The following is a 20979-nucleotide window of genomic DNA, read 5'->3' as shown; positions in this document are numbered from 1 at the left end:
GGCACTGGAGAGATGGCTCAGTGGTTAAGAATACTGGCTGTTCTTCCAGAGGGATTTGATTCCCAGCACCCACTTGGCAGCTCACAACCATTGGTAGCTCCAGTTCTAGGGATTCTGACACCCTCTTCTGTGTTCCAAGAGTACCAGACATGTGAATGGTGCATAGACATATATGTAGGCAAAACACCCATGCACATACATAAAAAATTAATAAGTCTTAGAAAAAGAGATTATAGAAATTCGCTAGGCTGCTGTGGGTAAGAATGGAACTGTCCATTGAATCTGTCCTCCTCATGCTGAAAGTCTCCATTTCTTCTTCCCAAGTGCCTACCACCACATGTGGCTTTCAGGTGGGACTTCTTTATGTTTGATGCGTATGATGAATGACATAAATTAATCTAAATGTTGGAAAGGATTTATTAGGAAAACAAAACAAACAAACCCATGTAATTGTTCTAAATAACAATGATTCCAAGTTCCCTAGAGAGGTGTACCTAGACAGATTTCAGGGAAAATATCCTGTAGGAATGTCAGTCACTTGCATTGGAGGAAGCTCTACTTGTCCCTTGAATCCAACTCCCCAAAAACTTTGCTGCTAAGATGGCTTTCAGGGTGTGTTGTTGTTGTTTTGTAATCTGAGTTTAATCCACTATATCTGATATTTGCAGTCTGGGCAGGGTTTAGAAGAAGCACACATGCTGGTGAAAACTTTCAACTTCAGTACTTGTGAGGTGAGGCTGGAGGAGCCCAAAGGTTGAGGTCAGCTTGAGCTGCACAGAGACACTCTTCTCTTACCTCCAATCCATTCATTCTTTTCATTTGTGAGACGACACTCAAATGGGTCACAAATCATGTAGCCGCCGATGACAGATCCTATCCTCTTGCCTCTATCTCCGGAGTGTTAGGATTACAGGTGTATCACCATGCCCAGTAATCATAGTGTTTACTTTTTCATGTCAGAGAACACAAGATAACTTAAAGAAATATTTTAGCAGTGGTGTGTGTGTGTGTGTGTGTGTGTGTGTGTGTGTGTGTGTGTGGTGTGGTGTGTGCGGGGACGCTCCTGAGCGCAAGTGGTCACAGAAACCAAAGATCAAGTCCTCCCCTGGATCTGGATTTACAGGCAGTGGAGAAGCACTCTATGTGGGTGCTGGGAATCGAATTTGAGGTCTCTTAACCGCCGAGCCATCTCTCCGGCCCAAGTTTTATAATTAGCACCGAGATGGCAGAAACAGATTTTCATCAGCTTAACAATACTGCTTTAATTTTTGTTCGTTTGTTTGTTTAAAGATTTATTTATTATGCATAGTGTTCTGTCTTCATGTATGCTTGCAGGCCAGAAGAGGCACCAGATCTCATTACAGGTGGTTGGGAGCCACCATGTGGTTGCTGGGAACTGAACTCAGGACCTCTGGAAGAGCAGCCAGTGCTCTTAACCGCTGAGCCATCTCTCCAGCCCTTGTTTGTTTTTTGACAGAGGTCTCATTCTGTAATTTACGCCGGTCTCAAACTCAAGGCAATCCTCCTGCCTCAGCCCCCAGCGTGCTGGGATTACATGCATGAACAACCACGCTCGACTTTCAAGGCAGACGCTTGGGTCTTTATCCTCCAGCCCCGTGCCACCTCGACTCTGCCTCGTCCAGGAGAAAAGTCCTTTTCTCCTCCTAGCTGAGTACCTGGACCAGCTGCATCTGCAGCTGGGTTACCACCGGCCTCCCAGAACCGGGCAGAGCACCGGAAGTTGCTCACCCCCAGACCGGAAATTGCTCACGCCCGGCGCCGGGCGCACTGGGCTCTGCGGGGTGTGGAGCTGTCAAGAGGGCCTGGTGGGTTCCAGTGGCGGCGGCCCTGGGGAGGGAGGGGCGCGGTCCACAGCGGCCTTCCGCGGCCTCGGCACCGGGGTAGGCCGCCGCGCACGGGCTGCGGCGGTGCGGGCCGCCGGCGCGGGCTAACGGGAACCGCGAGTCCCGCACTAGCTGGAGCCGACTCGGCGGCGCTGGAGGGATCGGCGGGAAATGGCGGACGAGGCGTTGTTTCTGCTTCTCCACAACGAGATGGTGTCCGGAGTCTACAAGTCCGCCGAGCAGGGGGAAGTGGTGAGTGCCGCCACGCACCCCGGGGTCCTGCGGGCCACTTGCTCCCGTTCCTCTCCCGCCCCGCGGCGGCCGTAGACGCCCCCTAGGTGAGACCGGACTGGTCCACCCCGAGGCATCCCGCAGCCGTAACGTGTGTGTGTGTGTGTGTGTGTGTGTGTGTGTGTGTGTGTGTGTGTGTGTGTGTGGCATCCCGCAGCCGGTAACGTGTGTGTGTGTGTGTGTGTGTGTGTGTGTGGCATCCCGCAGCCGTAACGTGTGTGTGTGTGTGTGTGTGTGTGTGTCCACCCCGAGGCCGGTAACGTGTGTGTGTGTGTGTGTGTGTGTGTGTCCACCCCGAGGCCGGTAACGTGTGTGTGTGTGTGTGTGTGTGTGTGTGTGTGTGTCCACCCCGAGGCCGGTAACGTGTGTGTGTGTGTGTGTGTACGTGTGTGTGTGTGTGTGTGTGTACGTGTGTGTGTGTGTGTGTGTGTGTGTGTGTGTGTGTCTCGGCTGGCTCCTCCCGAGATTAAATCCCCCAACCCTTTCTGTCTTGTGCCTTCAGTTTGGTGTGTTCGTGTCTGTTTGTTCCTCCGAGTGCATGCCACAGATTTTTTTTTTTTTTTTTTTTTAATAATTGGCCCTATTAGGATTTACTGAGAGTCTTAGCTGCAGAGCAGCTGGTTTTGCTTACCTGCTTACTTTTCCTGGTGCGCCCAGCACTTGGAGAGGCCCACTACAGCTGTCCCAGAGAGACTCTTCTCCCACCTTTCTCTTGACTCGGGATACCACGCCACCACACGTTTCCAGGGCCGAACCCTGATGAGCCTTGGAGTTAAAGCATAGGAAACTTCGCAAGATTTTTTTTTTTTTTTAAGCAATAATTATGACGCTACTTAATTACTTAAAGTGTTTGGTGTTCATTATGGCAGAGCTGGTTTTGGGAGTTTGGTTAATAGTTAATAGTGAATGACACAGTGGCCTTATCCTTGTGGGGAGGTTACATCGAATGTGGGAGTTCTTATTTCCTCGGGATTCTTTTAGAAAATTCGGACTGGACCTTCTGGGTAAATAAGATTAAACTCTTCCTTCACAGTCGTTAGGGAATAGAATTTATTGATTAAAGTATTGGGTCGCAATTAGTCATAAGATAACAGAATGTTATCAAATTTTAGAAATGAGACAGCCTGAAGTTATGGTCAGGAGGCCTCCTTCCTTTTTTTTTTTTTGAGACAGGGTCTTACTCTTTAGCCCTGGTTTACCTGGAACTCAACATGTTGATCAGGCTGGACTAGAACTCACAGAGATCCACTTAACTCTGTCTCCCAAGTGCTGGCGTGCACTGACACAGCTGGGAGGAGCCCCTTCTTTAGTGCTGTTGATCAAGAGGAGTGAAGGCTAGGGAAGGAAGCATCCTAGTTAAAGTCATAGAATATGAAAGAGTGAGGACTTTGTTTTGGAGACAGCATCTTACTGTGTAGCTCCGGCTGGCCTGGAACTTGGTATGTAGACCAGGCTAGCTTCAAACTCACAAGAGATCTGCTTACCTCTGCCTCCCAGATGTTTCTCAGTGGGGGACTTAAAGTTAGGGAACGATGTGGTCCATTTGCTTATAATGAAAATAGCTAGCTCAGTGTCTGGACTAAGAGATCTTTGCAGTGAGAAGATAAATTTTCACAGGAGTCAGGGCAGGAGATGATCAAGGTCTGAATTCAGAAGATATAGTGAGAAGAGAGAAGAGACTTAAGAGGTAGGGAGGTGGATGCTAAGTCTTGGTTAAATATGGGAATGGAGGTTGAAATTACCCCCTGTAGATAAAGCATGTGGGTTGGAAGGGGGTACTGTTAGTGAGAGAAGGGGTAAAGAGAAGAGGGACAGAGACTATTGACTTATATGCAGGTTTAATTTTTGAGACACTTAAGAAAAGGTGCAGACACATATTGTAAACTATAAGAAAGATGGGCATGACATCATTGAAAATACCATTAGGAAGAAGATTGAAACTGAGGCTTGTTTTGTTTTGTTCTGAGACAGGGTCTCACAATATAGCCCTGGTTGTCCCGGAGCTTCAGTGTGGACCAGAATGACCGCAAACTCTGCCTCCCAAGGGCTGTGATTCAATGCATGCTACACCACATCTTGGCCTTCACATTTTAAAAATTTATTTCTCTGGGTATCTTGCCTGCATGTATGCCTGTGCATTCCGTGCATGCCTAATGCCCACAGAGGCCAGAAGAGAGCTTCATATTCCCTGGAACTAGAGATACAGACAGTTGTGAGCTGCCTTGTACCCAGGTCTTCTGGAAGAGCAAACAGTGTCTAGCTTCCTTCCCATCCTTCTTTTTCTTATCTTCCACCTTTTAATCACTTTCTCCTGGGGTTAGCTCAAAGTAATACAAACATAGTTGTTCTACTCACAACAGATTCTTGTAAAACAAAAACCTTATAAAATCTCATAAAAAGGTTTTATTTACCTATTTCAATGTATTTATAGTTGGGAGAGGGAAAACCAAATAGAGAGCGGTGGTGGTGGTGGTGGTGGTGGTGGTGGTGGTGGTGGTGGTGGTGATGATGATGATGATCTGAGAGTGTTTCATTGTGCAATCATGACTAGCTTGAACTCTGTATGTAGGCCAAGCTTGCCTTGAACTCACAGAGATCTACCTGCTTCGGGAGTGCAGGGATTAAAGGCATACACCACCATGCCACCTAACATTTAAATTTTTTCTTTTTCTTTTTTTTTTTTTCTAAGTTACTTTCTGAGGTGGCTTTTCCTACTCCAGTGGTCCCTGTGACTTCCGCTATGGCGGACAGTGGCCAGTGCCAGAAGGTGCCAATGGTGATGGTGCAGCCCATTATCCTCATTTTCAGACACTTGCAAAATAGGTCTCATATTCAGGCTTGGCTGTATGAACAAGTGAACATGCAGATGGATCAAACAGAGCACTTTTATGTAGCCTTTGATGAGTTCGTGAACCTCCATTAGCACACATTCTTAAAGTCGAGAAAACAACTGGGTGTGATCACACTAAGAGGAACTAATATCCCTCTGCTACAGAGTGTCTCCAACTAGAAATGGCCCAGGAACCCAGAGGTTGAGAAGGTGATACAGGGATTTTTGGGAACACAGTCTGAAACACTTAAGCATACTGTTTTGGTGACCCTTATGTTATTATCAGGTAACAAGTAATGCTGTGAGATTGTTTTTGTTTAAAAAAATATTTTTAAACTTAAAAAAATTTTCCTTTTTAAACATTCTTATTTGTATCTTACTTTGTGTGTAAGGGTGTTGTCTGTGTACTAATTTTGTTCCTGGTAGCTGAGCAGGGCAGAAAGGTGTGGGTGGGTATGCCACTGTATGCATGTGAGAAGAGAACTTGTTGGATTCAGTTCTTTACTTCTTTCATGTGGGTTCCCAGGATCAGCTTAGGGCTCTAGTCTTGGCAGCAAGCACCTTTACCTACTGAGCCATCTCACTGACTTTTTAAATTTTTCTAATTAAAACCAGAAAAGGGCATCAGATCTCTTAGAACTGAAGTTACAGATGGATGCGAGCCTCCATGTGGTTTCTGGGAACTGAACCCAGGTCCTCTGGAAGAACAGCCAGAGCTCTTATTGGCTAAGTCATCTGTCTCAGCCCCCTGCTGTTGTTTTAAGTTCAGGGGTAGTTCTAGTAGCCCTTAAGAGAAAAATAACATCACATGCGGCGGCAAGCTGTAAGGCTCAGGTGCTGCCAGGAGAGGGGCATGAAGAAGAGAAAGAGAAAATCCAGTGGTGTTTGTGGTGGAAGTAGACAGCCACATAACAAAAGGAGGGACTTCAGAGAGCCAGGGAAGAAGCCCAGAGTCCCAGCGAAAGCCTGTTTGCTTGGGCCAGTATCTAGGAAGTAGGTAAGGAAAGAAAGACTGAGTGGTTCAGAAGAGGGCGGGCCCCTGGCAGAAGCCCCGCAGTGCTACGTGATGGAAGCAGCTGCAAGGGTCTGCCCATTTTTAAAACATACACTTCAACATTTTTATTATTCATCTTTTGTGTATGAGGTTTTTTTCTCTTTTTCCCCTACGTTTATGTCTGTGCACCATATGTGTGACTGGTGCCCAGGAGGCCAGAAAAGGCCATCAGATCCCCTAAAACATATGGTTGTGAGCCACTATGTGGTGCTGGTAATTTAACCTGGGACCTCTGGAAGAGCACTCAGTACTTTTAACTGCTGAGCCATCTCTCTAGCCCTTAATATTGTTTTTAAAGACTGAAACCATTCTTGACAGGATTATATGTCATTTTAGAAATACCTATTTATTATTTGTGTGTGTGCACCCATGTGCAATGACGCACATGTATATGCCAAAGGACAACTTTCAGGAATCAGTTTTCTCCTTCCACTCTGTGGGTCCTGGGGATTGAACTCTGGTTTGTTAGGTTTGGCTGTAATTGACCTTTACTGGCTGTCCTAATTAGCTCTAATTGTCAACTTGACACAGCCTAGACTAATACTACAACCCTTTAATTCAGTTCTTCATGTTGTGGTGACCCCAAATCATAAAATTATTTCCATTGCTACTTCATAACTGTAATTTTGCTACTTTATGAATCATAATGTATCTGATATGCAGCATATCTGATATGCAACCCCTGTGAAAGGATGTTTGACCCCCAAAGGGGTGACTTCTTGGTTGAGAGCTGCTGGCCTGGAGTCATCTGAGTTTCAAGCCTGGATAGAGGAATTGCCTAGATCAGACTGGCCTATGGATATGTCTGTGGAGAATTGTCTTTGTTTTTAACCAATGCAGGAGAACCCCCCAGTCCATTGTGGGTGGCACCATCCCTACTCAGGTAGTCCTGGACTGTGTAAGAAAGCTAACTAACCTGTGAATAATAAAGCTGGAAAACATGGTTTCTCTGTTGAGTTCCAGCCTTGGCTTCCTCGTGGTGCACTGTGACATGGAAGTGTAAATGAAGTAATCCCTTTCCTACTCTTAAGTTTCTTTGGTCATAGGTGGTATGATTTGAGTGTCTATATAACTATAGTCCCTGCTAATATGTTCCTGGATGATTCTGTAAAAACAGATTGTTTCACCTCCTCTCAGGGTTCCTTAGTCACCTGTAGTTCTTTGTCTAGGGTTGAGGCCTCAGGAGCTTTCTCTCTTCCACATTAGCATGTCTATTGGTTCTTATTCAGGTCATATTTAGGCAACCATGTTGGGAAGATTTCATGGGTGTATCTTCTGACATTTCTAGGAGACACAATCTCAGCAAACTTCCTATTCCTCTGGCTCATTAAATCTTTCTTCTCCTTCCTCCGTTATGATTCCTGAGCCTCAGATGCAGGAGCTGTGTTGGAGATGTATCAGTTGGGACTGACTACCACTCTGCATTTTGAACTGTGTGGTTTTCTGCAATGGTCTCTAATGCAGAAAGAAATTTCCTTGGTGAGGGGTGAGGACTACATTTTATATCTAAAGATTTTGAGCTAGGAACTTCAAATGAGAGGGAATATGTGATGTTTGTCTTTCTGGGTTATTTCATTCAATATGGTCTTTTCTAAGTTCTATCCATTACTGGTGTAGTCCCTTGAGAGGGATGTGCAGAATCTTGCTGAATGTAGAGGTTGGATGTGGCATTTTTTAGTCTTTCTGTTCTCTTTTCTGCAATGATCCCTTGAGAGGAGAGTGTATGATAAAGATGTCCTATTTATGGATGAGCACTCTGCAGATTTAATGTCCTCACTGTGACCAAGGTGAGTCTTTGTTAATCACTGTGGACTGCAAACAAGTCTCTGAGGGTTGAGAGATGCAGTAATCTATGAATATAAAGATGAGTCACTGGGACTTGGTTTAGTACTGTGCCCACTTTGCAGAGTCACAGTATAGTAGTAGGTTCTTCCCTAGGGGTCCTTCCTTCCTTCCTTCCTTCCTTCCTTCCTTCCTTCCTTCCTTCCTCCCTCCCTCCCTCCCTCCCTCCCTCCCTCCTTCCTTCCTTCTTCCTTTCTTTTGAGGTCTTTACAGAATCAAGATAGCAATCCCATGTCTGATGTATACTTAGCAGAGATTTTTTTTTTTCCAGTCTGTCATTCTGTGGGTTATCTCTTCACTTTGCTGACTGTTAAATAGAACCCTTTATTGCATAGGATCTCATATGGCAGTTTCTAAGATTATTTCCAGTGCTACTGGGAACCTTTTCTGAAATGTTTTGCCTCTGATTATATCTTAAATTGTTTTACGTTAGCAATTTCAGAGTTTCAGGTTTTCACATTAAGATCTCTGATCCATTTGAATTTATTTTTGTGCAGAGTGAGAGAACTATTTTCATGCTTTTACCTGTGACCATCCAGTGTTTTCAGGGATCCCCCTTCCCTGGAAGGAACCCCAGATTGTGGCTAGGGTCTTGTGTGAGTCCCCGCTATGTGAGTGTTCTGTCGTTCACCCACACCCCCAGCGCTGTTCACCCGTGTATGTTTGTGCTGTGTTTATGAAGAGTCAGCTGTGGCTGTATGAGTTTGTTTCGGGGTTGGTCTTTGTGGCTGTTTTCCTGCCAGTCTCGTGCTGCTTTCCTTTCTATAGCTCTGGAGTGTGCAGCATTATTCTTTCCGCTCAGGATTGCTTTGGCTATTTGGATCTTCAGCAGCTTTTAGGTTTCGTTCGTCTAGTTCTGTGAGGATCTTACTAGAATCTTGATAGCGATTGGGCGTTGACTTTCACAGTATATTCACTAATCCATAAGCATGAGAGGTATTTCATCTAGTACCTTCTTTTTTCCTTCACTTTTCTTCAACTTTTTTTTTATTTAAAATTTTTTGAGAATTTCATGCATTAGTACTGTATTTACATCACTTCCACCTCACCTTTTTTCTCTTCTGACTTATCCCATGCTCCCCCACTCTGAAACACGACCTATTCTTAATTATTGTTCACACACACACATACACACACACACACACACACACACACACACACACACACACGCCCTACTGAGCCCCTCTAGTGTTGTGTGTTATTTAGGGCTGACAACTTGGGATTGAATAACCTATAAAGGACTCCTCCCTGAAGAAGACTGATTCTCCCTCTCTCTGCAGTCATTAAAGGCTCATAGCTCTTCATTTAGAGGTGGGGCCTTGTGAGACATCCCCTGTCTTTGTTGGCATGGCAACTGGTATTGTGTAGGTTTTGTTAAGGTGACTGTAGTGTTGAGAGTTTGAGTGCGGCGTTCCTCTCATACACGGAAGACACAGCCTAGTCTCACAGCAGATCCTCTGGCTCTTGCAGTTTGCTGTCCCCTCGCCCCATTCTGATACATTCTCTGAGCCTTATATATAGGGGTCATGTTGTAGATGTATCAATTGGTATTGGGCCCCTCACAGTCTATTGTTTTCTATGTTTCACCTGTTGTGGGCTTCTGTAATGGTCTCCATCTGTTGCAGAAGAAACATATGTAGGTATAAAGATAAGCATTGAGAATGCAGTTAGAAATTATATTGGTTTAGGAAAATGGCAGTAGGAGGTTCTCCTCTAGGTTCATGATTTCAAAGGTAATTGGTTAAGGTCATAGTACCGGGCATGACTCCCTTCCTCTTGAAGAGGCCTTATGTTCAATTAGCTATCTGCTGTTTACCCCCAAAATATAAGTGCGACTATTGTACCCTTGGGGATGACATTCTGCCATGCTGGTCATTGTTGTGGTTTATAGGCATCACAGCTGGGTATGACTGTTGATTGCTTTTCTCCCTTGGCAGCTTGCATACTACTTTTGGATACTGTGGTAGCTAGTCTTCAAGGGAGTGTACTTCTAGTCAGTTCCAGCTCAGTTTGTGACGTGTGTTGTGTCTTCAGCAATAGGGTCTTACTTCAGGTTCTCGGAGGCAGCCAAGGGCAAGGGCAATAGCCTATTGCTGTGGGATGTCTTTCTGTATGCTGTAAATATGTGCTGCTCTGACTGGTTGATAAATAAAGCTGTATCAGCTGGCCTGTGGCAGGGCAGGATGGAGCCAGGTGGGAAAATGAAAGAGAGACAGTGGGAGGAGAAAGAGGAAGGAGACCATGCAAGCCACTGGCAGAAGCAGCAAGATGTAAAGACACCAGTAAGACACAGCCATGTGGCAACTTATAGAGGAATAGAAATGGATTAATTTAAGATATAAGAGCTAGCTAACAAGAAGCTTGAGCCATAGGCCATGGCTATACAATTCATAATTAATCTAAGCCTCTGTGTGTTTATTTGGGTCTGAGCAGCTGTGGGATTGTGGGGGACACACAAGAACTTCCAGATACAGCCTATTGTTTTGGGGAATCTCCTAACTTCCCCTTGGCAACAGCTCAGAGGGAGGTTCCACTCCTGGCACACCTAGTTTTTGTTAGTTAGCCTGTGGCTCTGGGGAGAGCATTATCTCCTAAAGTGGTGTAAATTCATTCAAACGTACGTGTGTGTGTGTGTGTGTGTGTGTGTGTGTGTGCGCGCGCGCGTGCACATGCGCACGCACTCTAGTGTTATCTTGAATTTATTTTTTAGCATTTCAAAATTGTCCTCTATCACCAGCAGAGACTCAGTTGGAAAGGGTGCTGTAGTAGAATATTATTTTAATGTATGCTACTTTTGCTTACATTGCATTTGTTTAGCTCTGTGAAGCTGTGTTACTGTGCTTGTATAAAACACCTGATGGTCAACTAAAGAACTGGCCAATAGCAAGGCAGGAGAAAGGAAAGGAGGGGCTGGCAGGCAGAGAGGATATAGACAAGGAGAAATCTGAGAGGAGAGAGCTAGGAGCCAGAGAAGGAGGAGGACTCCAGGGGCCAGCTACCTAGCTACACAGCAAGCCACAGAGTAAGAGTAAGATTTTCAGAAGTTAGAGAATGGGAAAATCCCAGAGGCAAAAGGTAGTTAGAATAAGTTAAGGAAAGCTGGCAAGAAACTACCAAGCTAAGGCTGGGCATTCATAATTAAGAATAAGTCTCTGTGGGCTGGAGAGATGGCTCAGTGGTTAAGAGCACTGGCTGCTTTTCCAGAGGTCCTGAGTTCAATTCCCAGCAACCACATGGTGGCTCACAACCATCTGTAATGAGATCTGGTGCCTTATTCTGGCCTGCAGGCATAGATGCAAGCAGACCACTGTATACATAATAAATAAATTAAAAAAAGAAAAAGCCCCTGTGTGTGATTTATTTGGGAGCTGGGTGGTGGGACCCCAAAAAGAGTAAAAACAAACAACAGGGTGCTTGTTACCAAGCCCGAGAACCTGAGTTGGATTCCTCGGAACCACATGGTGGAAGGAGCAAACCAACTCAATTTGTTTCTCACTCCCACATGTGCATTGTGAGCATGGTGTGTGCGTGCGCGCGCGCGCGCGCGCGCACACACACACACACACACACACACACACACACACTCACACTACATGGAAGACAAATTTAGGGCTGTTAAGTTGCTTACTTACAAAGGTGCCTGCTGCCAAGCCTGAGCCATCTCTACAGCCCACGGAGACTTATTCTTAATTATCCATGCCCAGCCTTAGCTTGGTAGTTTCTTGCCAGCTTTCCTTAACTTATTCCAAAGGTGCCTGCTGCCAAGCCTGAGATCCTGAGTTGAATTGTTGAGTCCCTTGGGTTCCTGTGGTAGAAAGAGAACTATAAGACCTAGAAATTGTGCTTTGACTTCCACCTGTGTGCGGTGACATGCTCCCCAGACACTTACAATGAAACATTTAAATAAAAAGTTGTTAAATAGACTTTTTGGTTGTGAGAGTTCTTCTATCTTTTTGTAATTTATTTACTTTTTAAGTCATTGTGAATTCGTTTGCCCCCTGATTTCTTTCTTTGCAAGTGGTATATAGAAAAGGAACTGATTAAAAAAATATTTAGTTTGTGTGTGTGTCTGTGTCCCCGAGTGTGCCATGTATATATCATAGTGCACATGTGGAGGTCAGAACTGGAGAATTTCTCTGCTTCTAGCCTGGGTCCTATGGATTAAATCATCAGGGTTGGTGGCAAGTACTTTACCTGCTGAGCCACCTTTTTATTCTCTGATTTCTATTTTACTGTTTTAAAATACAGTTGTCTTAGAATTCTAAGTATTCGAAACTTTTTTCGTAGGAAAATGGACGATGTATTACTAAGCTGGAAAACATGGGGTTTCGAGTGGGACAAGGATTGATAGAAAGGTGAGCAGTATGGATTTGAAAATTTTCTTCCAGGTAGGTATGAACCCAGAAGATCGGTTTCGAATCGTTATGTAACACTTGAGATTTTATTTTTTAATTTCCAATTTTTAATTTCTGTTTTTTTTTTTTTTTTTTTTTGAGATAAGGTTTCTCTGTGTAGTTTTGGTGCCTGTCCTGGATCTCACTCTGCAGACCAGGCTGGCCTCGAACTCACAGAGATCTGCCTCCTGAGTGCTGGGATTAAAGGCTTGTGCCCAGGTTCTTTTCTGTTTTGTAGTTGATAGAATGGACATTGCTTTTAAGGGGCTGCTGGTATATCAGTAGTAGGGCATGTGTTTAGTGAGCCTGAGGCCCTGGGTTCCATTACTGTGAAAAAATTCTCTTTAGATCTGATGCTTGTTTAATTCTGTTATTCAGGTTTTATTATTTTTGTTTATGGACTTGGCCTTGCTGTGTAACCCAGATTGGCTGCAGACTTGCTATTCATGCTGTCAGTCCTCTAAGTACTGGGATTATAACCATTCTCCACTGTGCTCAGCTTCAAATTTTTTTTTGGTTTTTCGAGACAGGGTTTCTCTGTGTAGCTTTGCGCCTTTTCTGGAACTCACTTGGTAGACCAGGCTGGCCTGGAACTCACAGAGATCCGCCTGGCTCTACCTCCCGAGTGCTGGGATTAAAGGTGTGTGCTACCACCGCCCGGCCTTCAGCTTCAAATTTTATGTTTTAATAATTGAGGAAGACCTATTTTACATACATGTTTTTTTTTTCCCCTGTGAAAACATTAATATATTGAAATATCTATTTACAGTCTCATTGCGTTTTCTGTTTATGGCTTAGTAGGTTTTTAAAAACAGAATAGAAATGGAATTTTGTTTAACTGCAGAGGCATGGATCACTTCTTTTTTGCTTTTTGTTTTCCTTTCTGAATATCTAAATAGTTGAATTTAGATTAGATTAGATTAGATTTTATATAAAAGACTATGCTTAGTCTTTTTTTGGGTTTTGGTTTTTGGAGACAGGGTTTCTTCGTATAGCCTTGGCTGTCCTGGAACTCACTAGGCTGGTCTTGAACTCCTGGAACTCATAGAGATCCACCTGCCTCTGCCTCCTGAGGGCTGGGATTAAAGGTGTGCGCCATCACCCAGCATTTTTTTTTTTTTAAATAAAGTTTCATACTGTAGTCCAACCTCCCAACCTGCCCCGGAACTCATAAAGCCCAGATTGGCCTCAGACCTGTGGAGATCTTACCTCAGCCTCCAGAGTGCTTGAATTATAGGCACAAACCACCACATTCTATGAGGTCGTTTTTGTTGTTTTTCATGTTCAAGTTTGAATTGTCACCAAAAATATGACTGACTAATAAATAATAGACTTTTTCATGTTCAAGTTTGAATTGTCACAGAAAATATGGCTGACTAATAAATAATAGACTCTTGAGCCCCATAATTATGTGATAGAATGTAAATCCACTGAGATGAGATTGGTGTTAATCACTGTATGACTGTCAATAAATGTTTAGTAATAGTGGCATTTAGAAATTGGTTAATAATTTACCCCTTGTTAGAAAAATAATTCCCCCTTTGTTTTCTTTGGAAGAAATATATTGTATTACTTCTAGTTAATCTTTTAGGTTTACAAAAGATACTGCAAGGTTCAAGGATGAATTAGACATCATGAAGTTCATATGTAAAGATTTTTGGACTACAGTATTCAAGAAACAAATTGACAATCTAAGGACAAATCATCAGGTATTTAGATAAATCTTTTTTAAAGCCACTTAATGTGAATGTCCTTCGTATCAAATATTTACTACCTATTGTTGTATATGATGTATGTGTGAATGTAACTGCTTGCGTGGCACAGTGAGGTTAGAGGACAGCTTCTGGGTTGTATTTCCATCTACCGTGGGTTCAGGCATCCAGTTGAGATTGTGAGGCTTGTGCACAAGGGCTTTTACATGCTGAGCTGTCTTTGTTGGCCCTTAATTTACTTATTTCAGTTACATTTTTTAGGATTTATTTTTATGTATGTAAAAGTACCTTGTGTATTTAGTGGCCAGAAGAGGGTGTCGGATTCCTTGCAGCTGGGACGAAAGGTTGTGAGCTTCAGTGTGTTTGCTGGGCACTGGACCTGGGTCCTTTGCAAGTGTAGCAGGTGATCCTAATAGCTGAGCCATCTCTCTCCAGCCCTCTAGAACTCCTTTTTTTGGTGGGGGGGAGGGGGTAAACTTCATGTTTTTCTAATGTTATTGATAAGTCAGTCTTTTTCTCTGGTAGGGTAAAGTGAATAAGGAAAAAGCAACAGTTATGAGTAACTGTAACTGTTTCTTTCCTCTAATTACTTAAGTAGTGTTAAATTTTTAAAATGTAGCATTGGGAGGCAGAGGCAGGTGGATCTCTGAGTTTGAGGCCAGCATGGGGGCTGGAAAGATGGCTCAGTGCTTAAGTGAATTGTTGTTCTTCTAGAGGACATGAGTTGGTTCCTAACATTCATGACAAATGTTTCAAAAGCTCTTGAAATTCCAACTCCAGGAGGATTCAGTGTCTGGCTTCTTTGGGAATCCACATGCATGTACACACACATACTTATAAACACATAACTAAAAATAACTCAGCTGGGTGTGGTGGTGCACACCTTTAATCCACAAAGGGATTAAAGGGAGGCAGAGGCAGTTGGATCTCTGAGGCCAGCCTGGTCTACATAGCAAGTTCTAGGACAGTCAGGGTTACACAGAGAAACTCTGCCTCAAAAAACAAACAAAAAAAACAAACCAAAAAATACAATAGCCCTCTAGCAGTGGGCAAAGAGACACCTCATTTTTGGTGGTATTTCGATAGCTGGGGACGTCCTACATTCAAGTTGGCAGGACCATCATTCATGGCAGTGATTCAATGGGAAATACTGACCATGGGATGAGTCTGTGGTTTCAGCTGGGATTACTCATCGACTGTTAGTTTGTGCCATCATTGGGTCTGTGAGTGGAGTTGGACGAAACAGGGTCCTTTTTAGCTTTTCTGAAGGGTCCCTGGACATAGCTCTTCATTCCACTCACCAGAAATGATATTCCAAAACATATTTTCCAATAAAACTGTTGGAACTGGGAAAAAAAAAATCTTTGGAATGTAGCACGACAAAGAAATTTGGTTTAGGGTTGATTCTTCATTTATCACTCAGAACCATAATAGTTATCATATTTATATCTTTAGAATAATTTCTAAAGTCTAATTCATAGACTATATTTAACTCGAAAATAACTTGCTTTGGTTTAACTAGAGAGATGGCTCAGTGGTTAAGAGCTCATAATGTTCTAACAGAGGACCTGAGTTTACTTCCCAGTCCATGTCAGACACTCATAGCTGCCTGTAGTTCCAGCTCTAGAGGATCTGATGTCTTCTTATCTCAGTGAGCAGCTACACTGATGTGTACATTCTCATATACAGTTTTTCAAGACAGGGTTTCTCTGGAATAGTCCTGGCTGTCCTGGAACTCACTTTGTGGTGAGTCCAAGATGGCCTCAAACTCACAGAGATCTGCCTGCTTCTGCCTCCCCAGTGCTGGGATTAAAGGCAGTGATATTGGATTAAAGGCATCACGTGCACCACCATCGCCTGGCCCACATGAACAGTTTTAAAAAAATGAATCTTAAAAAGAAGTTGTTCGCGGGTTAGGGATTTAGGTCAGTGGTAGAGCACTTGCCTAGCAAGCTCAAGGCCCTGGGTTCGATCCTCAGCTCAAAAAAAAAAAAAGAAGTTGTTCGGATGTGCAGTAACTGATTTATGTTCTTTTTATTCCTTGACCTGTTCACTTATTTATTCACCTATCTGTCTGTCTGTCTGTCTGTCTGTCGTCTGTCTACCAGTCTTATCTATTTTATCTGTTTATTTATTGAGACAGGCTGCTGACTTTGTGATGGAATCATAGTCATGGGAAGCTGCACTTACCTAGGGTAAGGTGATTTTTAAGGACTGCAGACTGCATGGATTTTTGATGCTGTTTTTTAATCTTTTAATACAGGGCATATATGTACTTCAGGACAACAAATTTCGACTACTTACTCAGCTGTCTGCAGGAAAACAGTATTTAGAACATGCATCAAAGGTATTTAATGGAATTTGGTTTTGTACTAAAACAAAAAAAAAATAGAGTAACAGGGAAAATTACAAGGCCAATCACAGTAGACTGAAATTAAACATGGTAATCTCAGCAACTCATTGAGAAGCCCATACCCATGTTCTTTTTTTTTTTTTTTTTTTTTTTTTTTTGTTTTTTGAGACAGGGTTTCTCTGTGTAGCTTTGCGCCTTTCCTGGAACTCACTTGGTAGCCCAGGCTGGCCTCGAACTCACAGAGATCCGCCTGGCTCTGCCTCCCGAGTGCTGGGATTAAAGGCGTTCGCTACCACCGCCCAGCCATACCCGTGTTCTTAAGTGATCTTTTTTTTAAAGTAGATCTTTCTTTTTTTTTTCTTAATCTAGATTTTTTTATTTTATTATTTTGTGTGTACAAGTGTTGCTTGCTTATATGTGTGCACTATATGCGTGTCTGATGCATGATGAGATGGTGAGCTTCCATGTGGGTGCTGAGAACCAAATTCTTTTTTTTTCTTTTCTTTTTTTTTTTTTTTTTAAGATTTATTTACTTAATATCTATATATAGTGTTCTGCTTGCTTGCATGTACCTGAACACCAGAAGAGGGCACCAGATCTTATTACAGATGGTTGTGAGCCACCATGTGGTTGCTGGGAATAGAACTCAGGACCTCTGGAACAGCAACCAGTGCTCTTAACCTCTGAGCCATCTCTCCAGCCCGAGAACCGAATTCTTGTCCTTTGCAAGAGTAAGAGGTCTCAACCACTGAAGCAACTCTCCTCTCCGGTGCCCCCCCCACCCCCTTTTTTAACCCAAATGTTAAAGATCCAAGTTAAATGTCTTTTAATAAACTTTTTCGCTGGTAATGGTGGTGGTGGCGGCGGTGGCTCATGCCCTTAATCCTAGTGCTTGGAAGGCAGTGATAGGCACATTTCTGAGTTCGAGGCCAGCCTGGTCTACAGAGTGAGTTCCTGGACAGCCAAGCTACACAAAGAAATCTTGTTTCAAAAGACCAATAAATAAATAAATAAATAAGTACACTGTTTCAATAAATAGTAATTTCACTTATACCATTTTGTTTAAGCCATTTTCTATGAAACAGGAGACATGTTGACCATGTCTCCTGTGTACCTGAGACACTCAGTGAATGTAGACTTACTACAGATTCTTTCTTTAATATGATGTTGTTATCTCAGTACAGGTACTCAGACACAGACATAAGCTGTGCAGAATTACTTACCTCAGAGTTTATCATCTCCTTTGCTAGGCTAAAATGTTTAAGAAATATAATTGTCATTTGTTTCTAAAAGTTTGTTTTACATTAAGTATATCTGTATTTCTAGGGTTTGTGTGGGTTTTGCCTTTAATCTCACAAAGAAGTCAATGAGTAAACAGATGGACTAAAGGAGACTTAAACAGATTTTAGGGTGTTTTGTTTTTGGAAGGGAGCAGGATCTTACTCTGTAGCTTGGCTAGTCTGAAACTTGCTCTGTAGACCAGGCTGGCCTGGAACTCACTGCCTCCTAAGTGCTGGGATTAAAGGCCTATGTCACTATGCCTGGCAGAATAACAAATTGTAATATAAAGATTCCTTTGAAATATTAAAGTGTCTAGGCAAGTATAGTTTGCTATTTATCTATAAATATTGTTCATTCTTCAGTTTTCTATGAGTTTTTAAAAATGACCATACAAAGGTGTCATGATTCTTCTTTCATGTATGGGTTTTTTTTTTTTTTTTTTTGTATGTGGAGCTGAGGACCGAACCCAGGGCCTTTCGCTTGCTAGGCAAGCGCTCTACCACTGAGCTAAATCCCCAACCCTCTTCTTTCATGTATGCTTTGTTCTTATTGGTCCTCCTCGACCACTGCTCTCCCTTTTTGTCTGCCTCCCTCCTGCTGTCCTCCTGATCCTCCTGATAGTCTCCACATCTGAAACAGAGAGCATGGACCAGAACCAAGTGAATTTAGGCTTCAGGCATTTTTATGGTTAATATATAGTCATTGTTTTTCTTTTTATTCACATTTTACTGCTTTTAAGTCTCACTTAACTTTGCGGCATCTTAGTTAAAGATTTTTTGCTGGGGGACTAGATTGATGGCTGCTGAGTTGAGAGCACTTATCACAAAGCCCAGGCTAGTCTCCAACTTGTAGTGATGCTCTTGCCTGAGCCACTTGAGTGCTAGGATTACAGGCAAGCTCTGTAGCTAAGCTTCAAGTCTTAAACAAGATGAGATGTTTGGTTTTAGGAAGCTGGATATGCTTGTGATCCCAGTATTTGGGAGACAAGCTGGGAGACCAGGAGCTAGCTACATAGGAAGTTTGGGCCTGGCTGACCCACATGTGACCCTGTCTCAAAGGTGAAAGAAGAAAAAAGAAACAGACATCTTCACTTAGTCAGCAGTGTTGATAGGAAGGCCAAGAAAATAGGCAAGAAATTAAGGAGGCTAAAGGGACTAGAAAAAGAACTAATTAAAAACTAGTTAAGTGTCTAGTTAGAGCCCTGTGCACAGCCTGGAGAACACTTACAAGCTAACTCTGTTGTTTCTGTTTTTCTTATTACTCTAGATTCAGAGCCTTATTCTGTAGCACCAGATTGATTATGCTGAAATCATTTGTCCATGTGCTTTAGTTACAGTTAGATTTAGCTCTAACAGTTCTTTACAATATCTGTGCTGTAATTTCACTTATACCATTTTGTGTAAGCCATTTTCTGTGAAACAGGAGACATATTGACCATCAATCAGCTCCTGTGTACCTGAGACACATGTTGTGGGGACTCGTGTGTTGCTCAGGTTGGCCTCCATTTCCTACCTCAAGAAATGATCCTCTTAGCCGGGCGGTGGTGGCACACGCCAGCACTTGGGAGGCAGAGCCAGGCGGATCTCTGTGAGTTTGAGGCCAGCCTGGGCTACCAAGTGAGTTCCAGGAAAGGTGCAAAGCTACACAGAGAAATCCTGTCTCAAAAAAAAAGAGAAATGATCCTCTTGCCTTAGCCTGAACAGCTGAAGTGCAGGGGTGTACCACCAGTGGCTTTTCGCACCTTGTACTATGTAGCTCTGGCTGTTTTTGAATTCACTGTACATCAGGCTGGCCTTGAACTCAGAGATCAGCCTACTTCTCTTTCCTAAGTGCTGGGATTTAAGGCCAGCTTCACAACTTCATTTTTTTTTTAGCCCTGCCTTTTCCTCGTGCTCTTGCTTCTTGTCTTCTCTTCCTTCATTCTCCTTTTAAAACATAGCAGTGATGTGTTGATACCATAGCTTAAATCAATTCCATGTTTATCAATAGCTTATTGTTTTAGTAAATCCTTACTGATTTTTAATTTTTTTTTCCCCTTTTAGTATCTAGCATTTACATGTGGCTTAATCAGAGGTGGCTTGTCAAACTTGGGAATAAAAAGTATTGTAACAGCTGAAGTATCTTCAATGCCCGCCTGTAAGTTTGTTTACCTTACAGATCTTTTAACTCATTTTTCAGGTCTTTTTCTTTTAAATGTAGTGGAAACTAAAAATGCTGAAACTTTTATTTTAGTATTTCACATTTATTTTGGTAATATGTAATATCTTTTCACTCAAGGTACTACTAACCAAGAAAACAAGTTAATTGAATTTCACTGTATTATTTTCTTATCCACTGACAAATTAGTAATGAGATACCCAGAATTACCAAGCATGGTTACTCACAGCTTTAGTCCTGGCATTGAGGAAGCAGAGGCAGGCAGTCTCTGAGTTTGAAGCTTGCCTGGTTTGGTCTACATAGTGAGCTCCAAGCCAGGGCTACATAATGAGACTCTGTCTCTAAACAGAGTTGGGGGAGTTGAGACAGAGGGACAGACCCAGGATGTAGGAAAGACACCTCCTCATAAACCAGACAGTTATTCAGTGGAATAGGCTTTATTGAATACCTTAAGGGGTGCAAAAGACCTTTGACATAGCAAGTTCTTTGAATGAAAACTACTTCCTGAGTGGAAATAATGTGCTTGTTTTCCTTATGCCTGAAAAATTGAAGAATAATTGTTCTGTTTTTTTCCCCCCCCTCAGGCAAATTTCAGGTGATGATCCAGAAGCTGTAGAGTGCAGTGAAGCACAAGAGGGACTCTCCTGTACAAAGTGTTGCAAGTCCTGATTTCACCTCATCGTTGGCTGGCTGCGCTCACCAGATTCCTGCAGACCGAATCCCAGGAGATAGAAGGTCCTTCCACCATGACACAGACTAACTGAACTGTTCCAGGTGATTGCAGTGGACTAGGCACCAGGATGTAAAGCTCATTATTTTAAACACCCTTACTTCCTTAGTGTGATACGTATTTAATCATAGATTGGGAAGTGAAACTCAGGGTGTATTGAATTCCTGAATAGAAAAATATGTACCAATCAGAAGAGTTTGTGTTCAAATGACCAAAATTTGTTAAAGTAAATCTGTTTTAGTTATTTAAAAAAAAACAAACCACTATGCTAAATTAAGCTTAAGTTTTATTGTATTGTTTATAATTTATTTCTGTTAAGAGAATTTGTATGCTTATATAAGGATTTCATTTATACATTGTGTGTATATATATGTTCATATAAATATATATGCTACTGTCTAAATTGCTTGAAAATTTAATTTTACTTTAATAGATTTCAGTCCTTGAGACCTCTGTTGATTAATCAAAGTGAAATGTAGGTTAGTTGATAA

General features: G+C 42.6%; 1 protein-coding gene and 1 pseudogene across 1 annotated transcript; both read left to right on the top strand.

The window, feature by feature from the left end:
- The first annotated feature begins 1790 nt into the window (after positions 1 to 1790).
- Trappc6b (trafficking protein particle complex 6B) lies at positions 1791 to 20744 on the top strand. Its single transcript, XM_036206667.1, has 6 exons — positions 1791 to 2096; positions 12149 to 12216; positions 13847 to 13964; positions 16231 to 16314; positions 19644 to 19737; positions 20343 to 20744. Exons 1-6 carry the CDS (start codon positions 2016 to 2018, stop codon positions 20372 to 20374), a joined length of 477 nt encoding a protein of 158 aa, XP_036062560.1. The 5' UTR covers positions 1791 to 2015; the 3' UTR covers positions 20375 to 20744.
- Positions 4876 to 5145, top strand: LOC118595848 (annotated as a pseudogene).
- Positions 20745 to 20979: the final 235 nt, after the last annotated feature.

This window comes from Onychomys torridus, chromosome 14 (assembly GCF_903995425.1).
Source record: "Onychomys torridus chromosome 14, mOncTor1.1, whole genome shotgun sequence".
Taxonomy (NCBI): Eukaryota; Metazoa; Chordata; class Mammalia; order Rodentia; family Cricetidae; genus Onychomys; species Onychomys torridus.
This window is presented reverse-complemented; position numbering and strand designations above follow the sequence as displayed.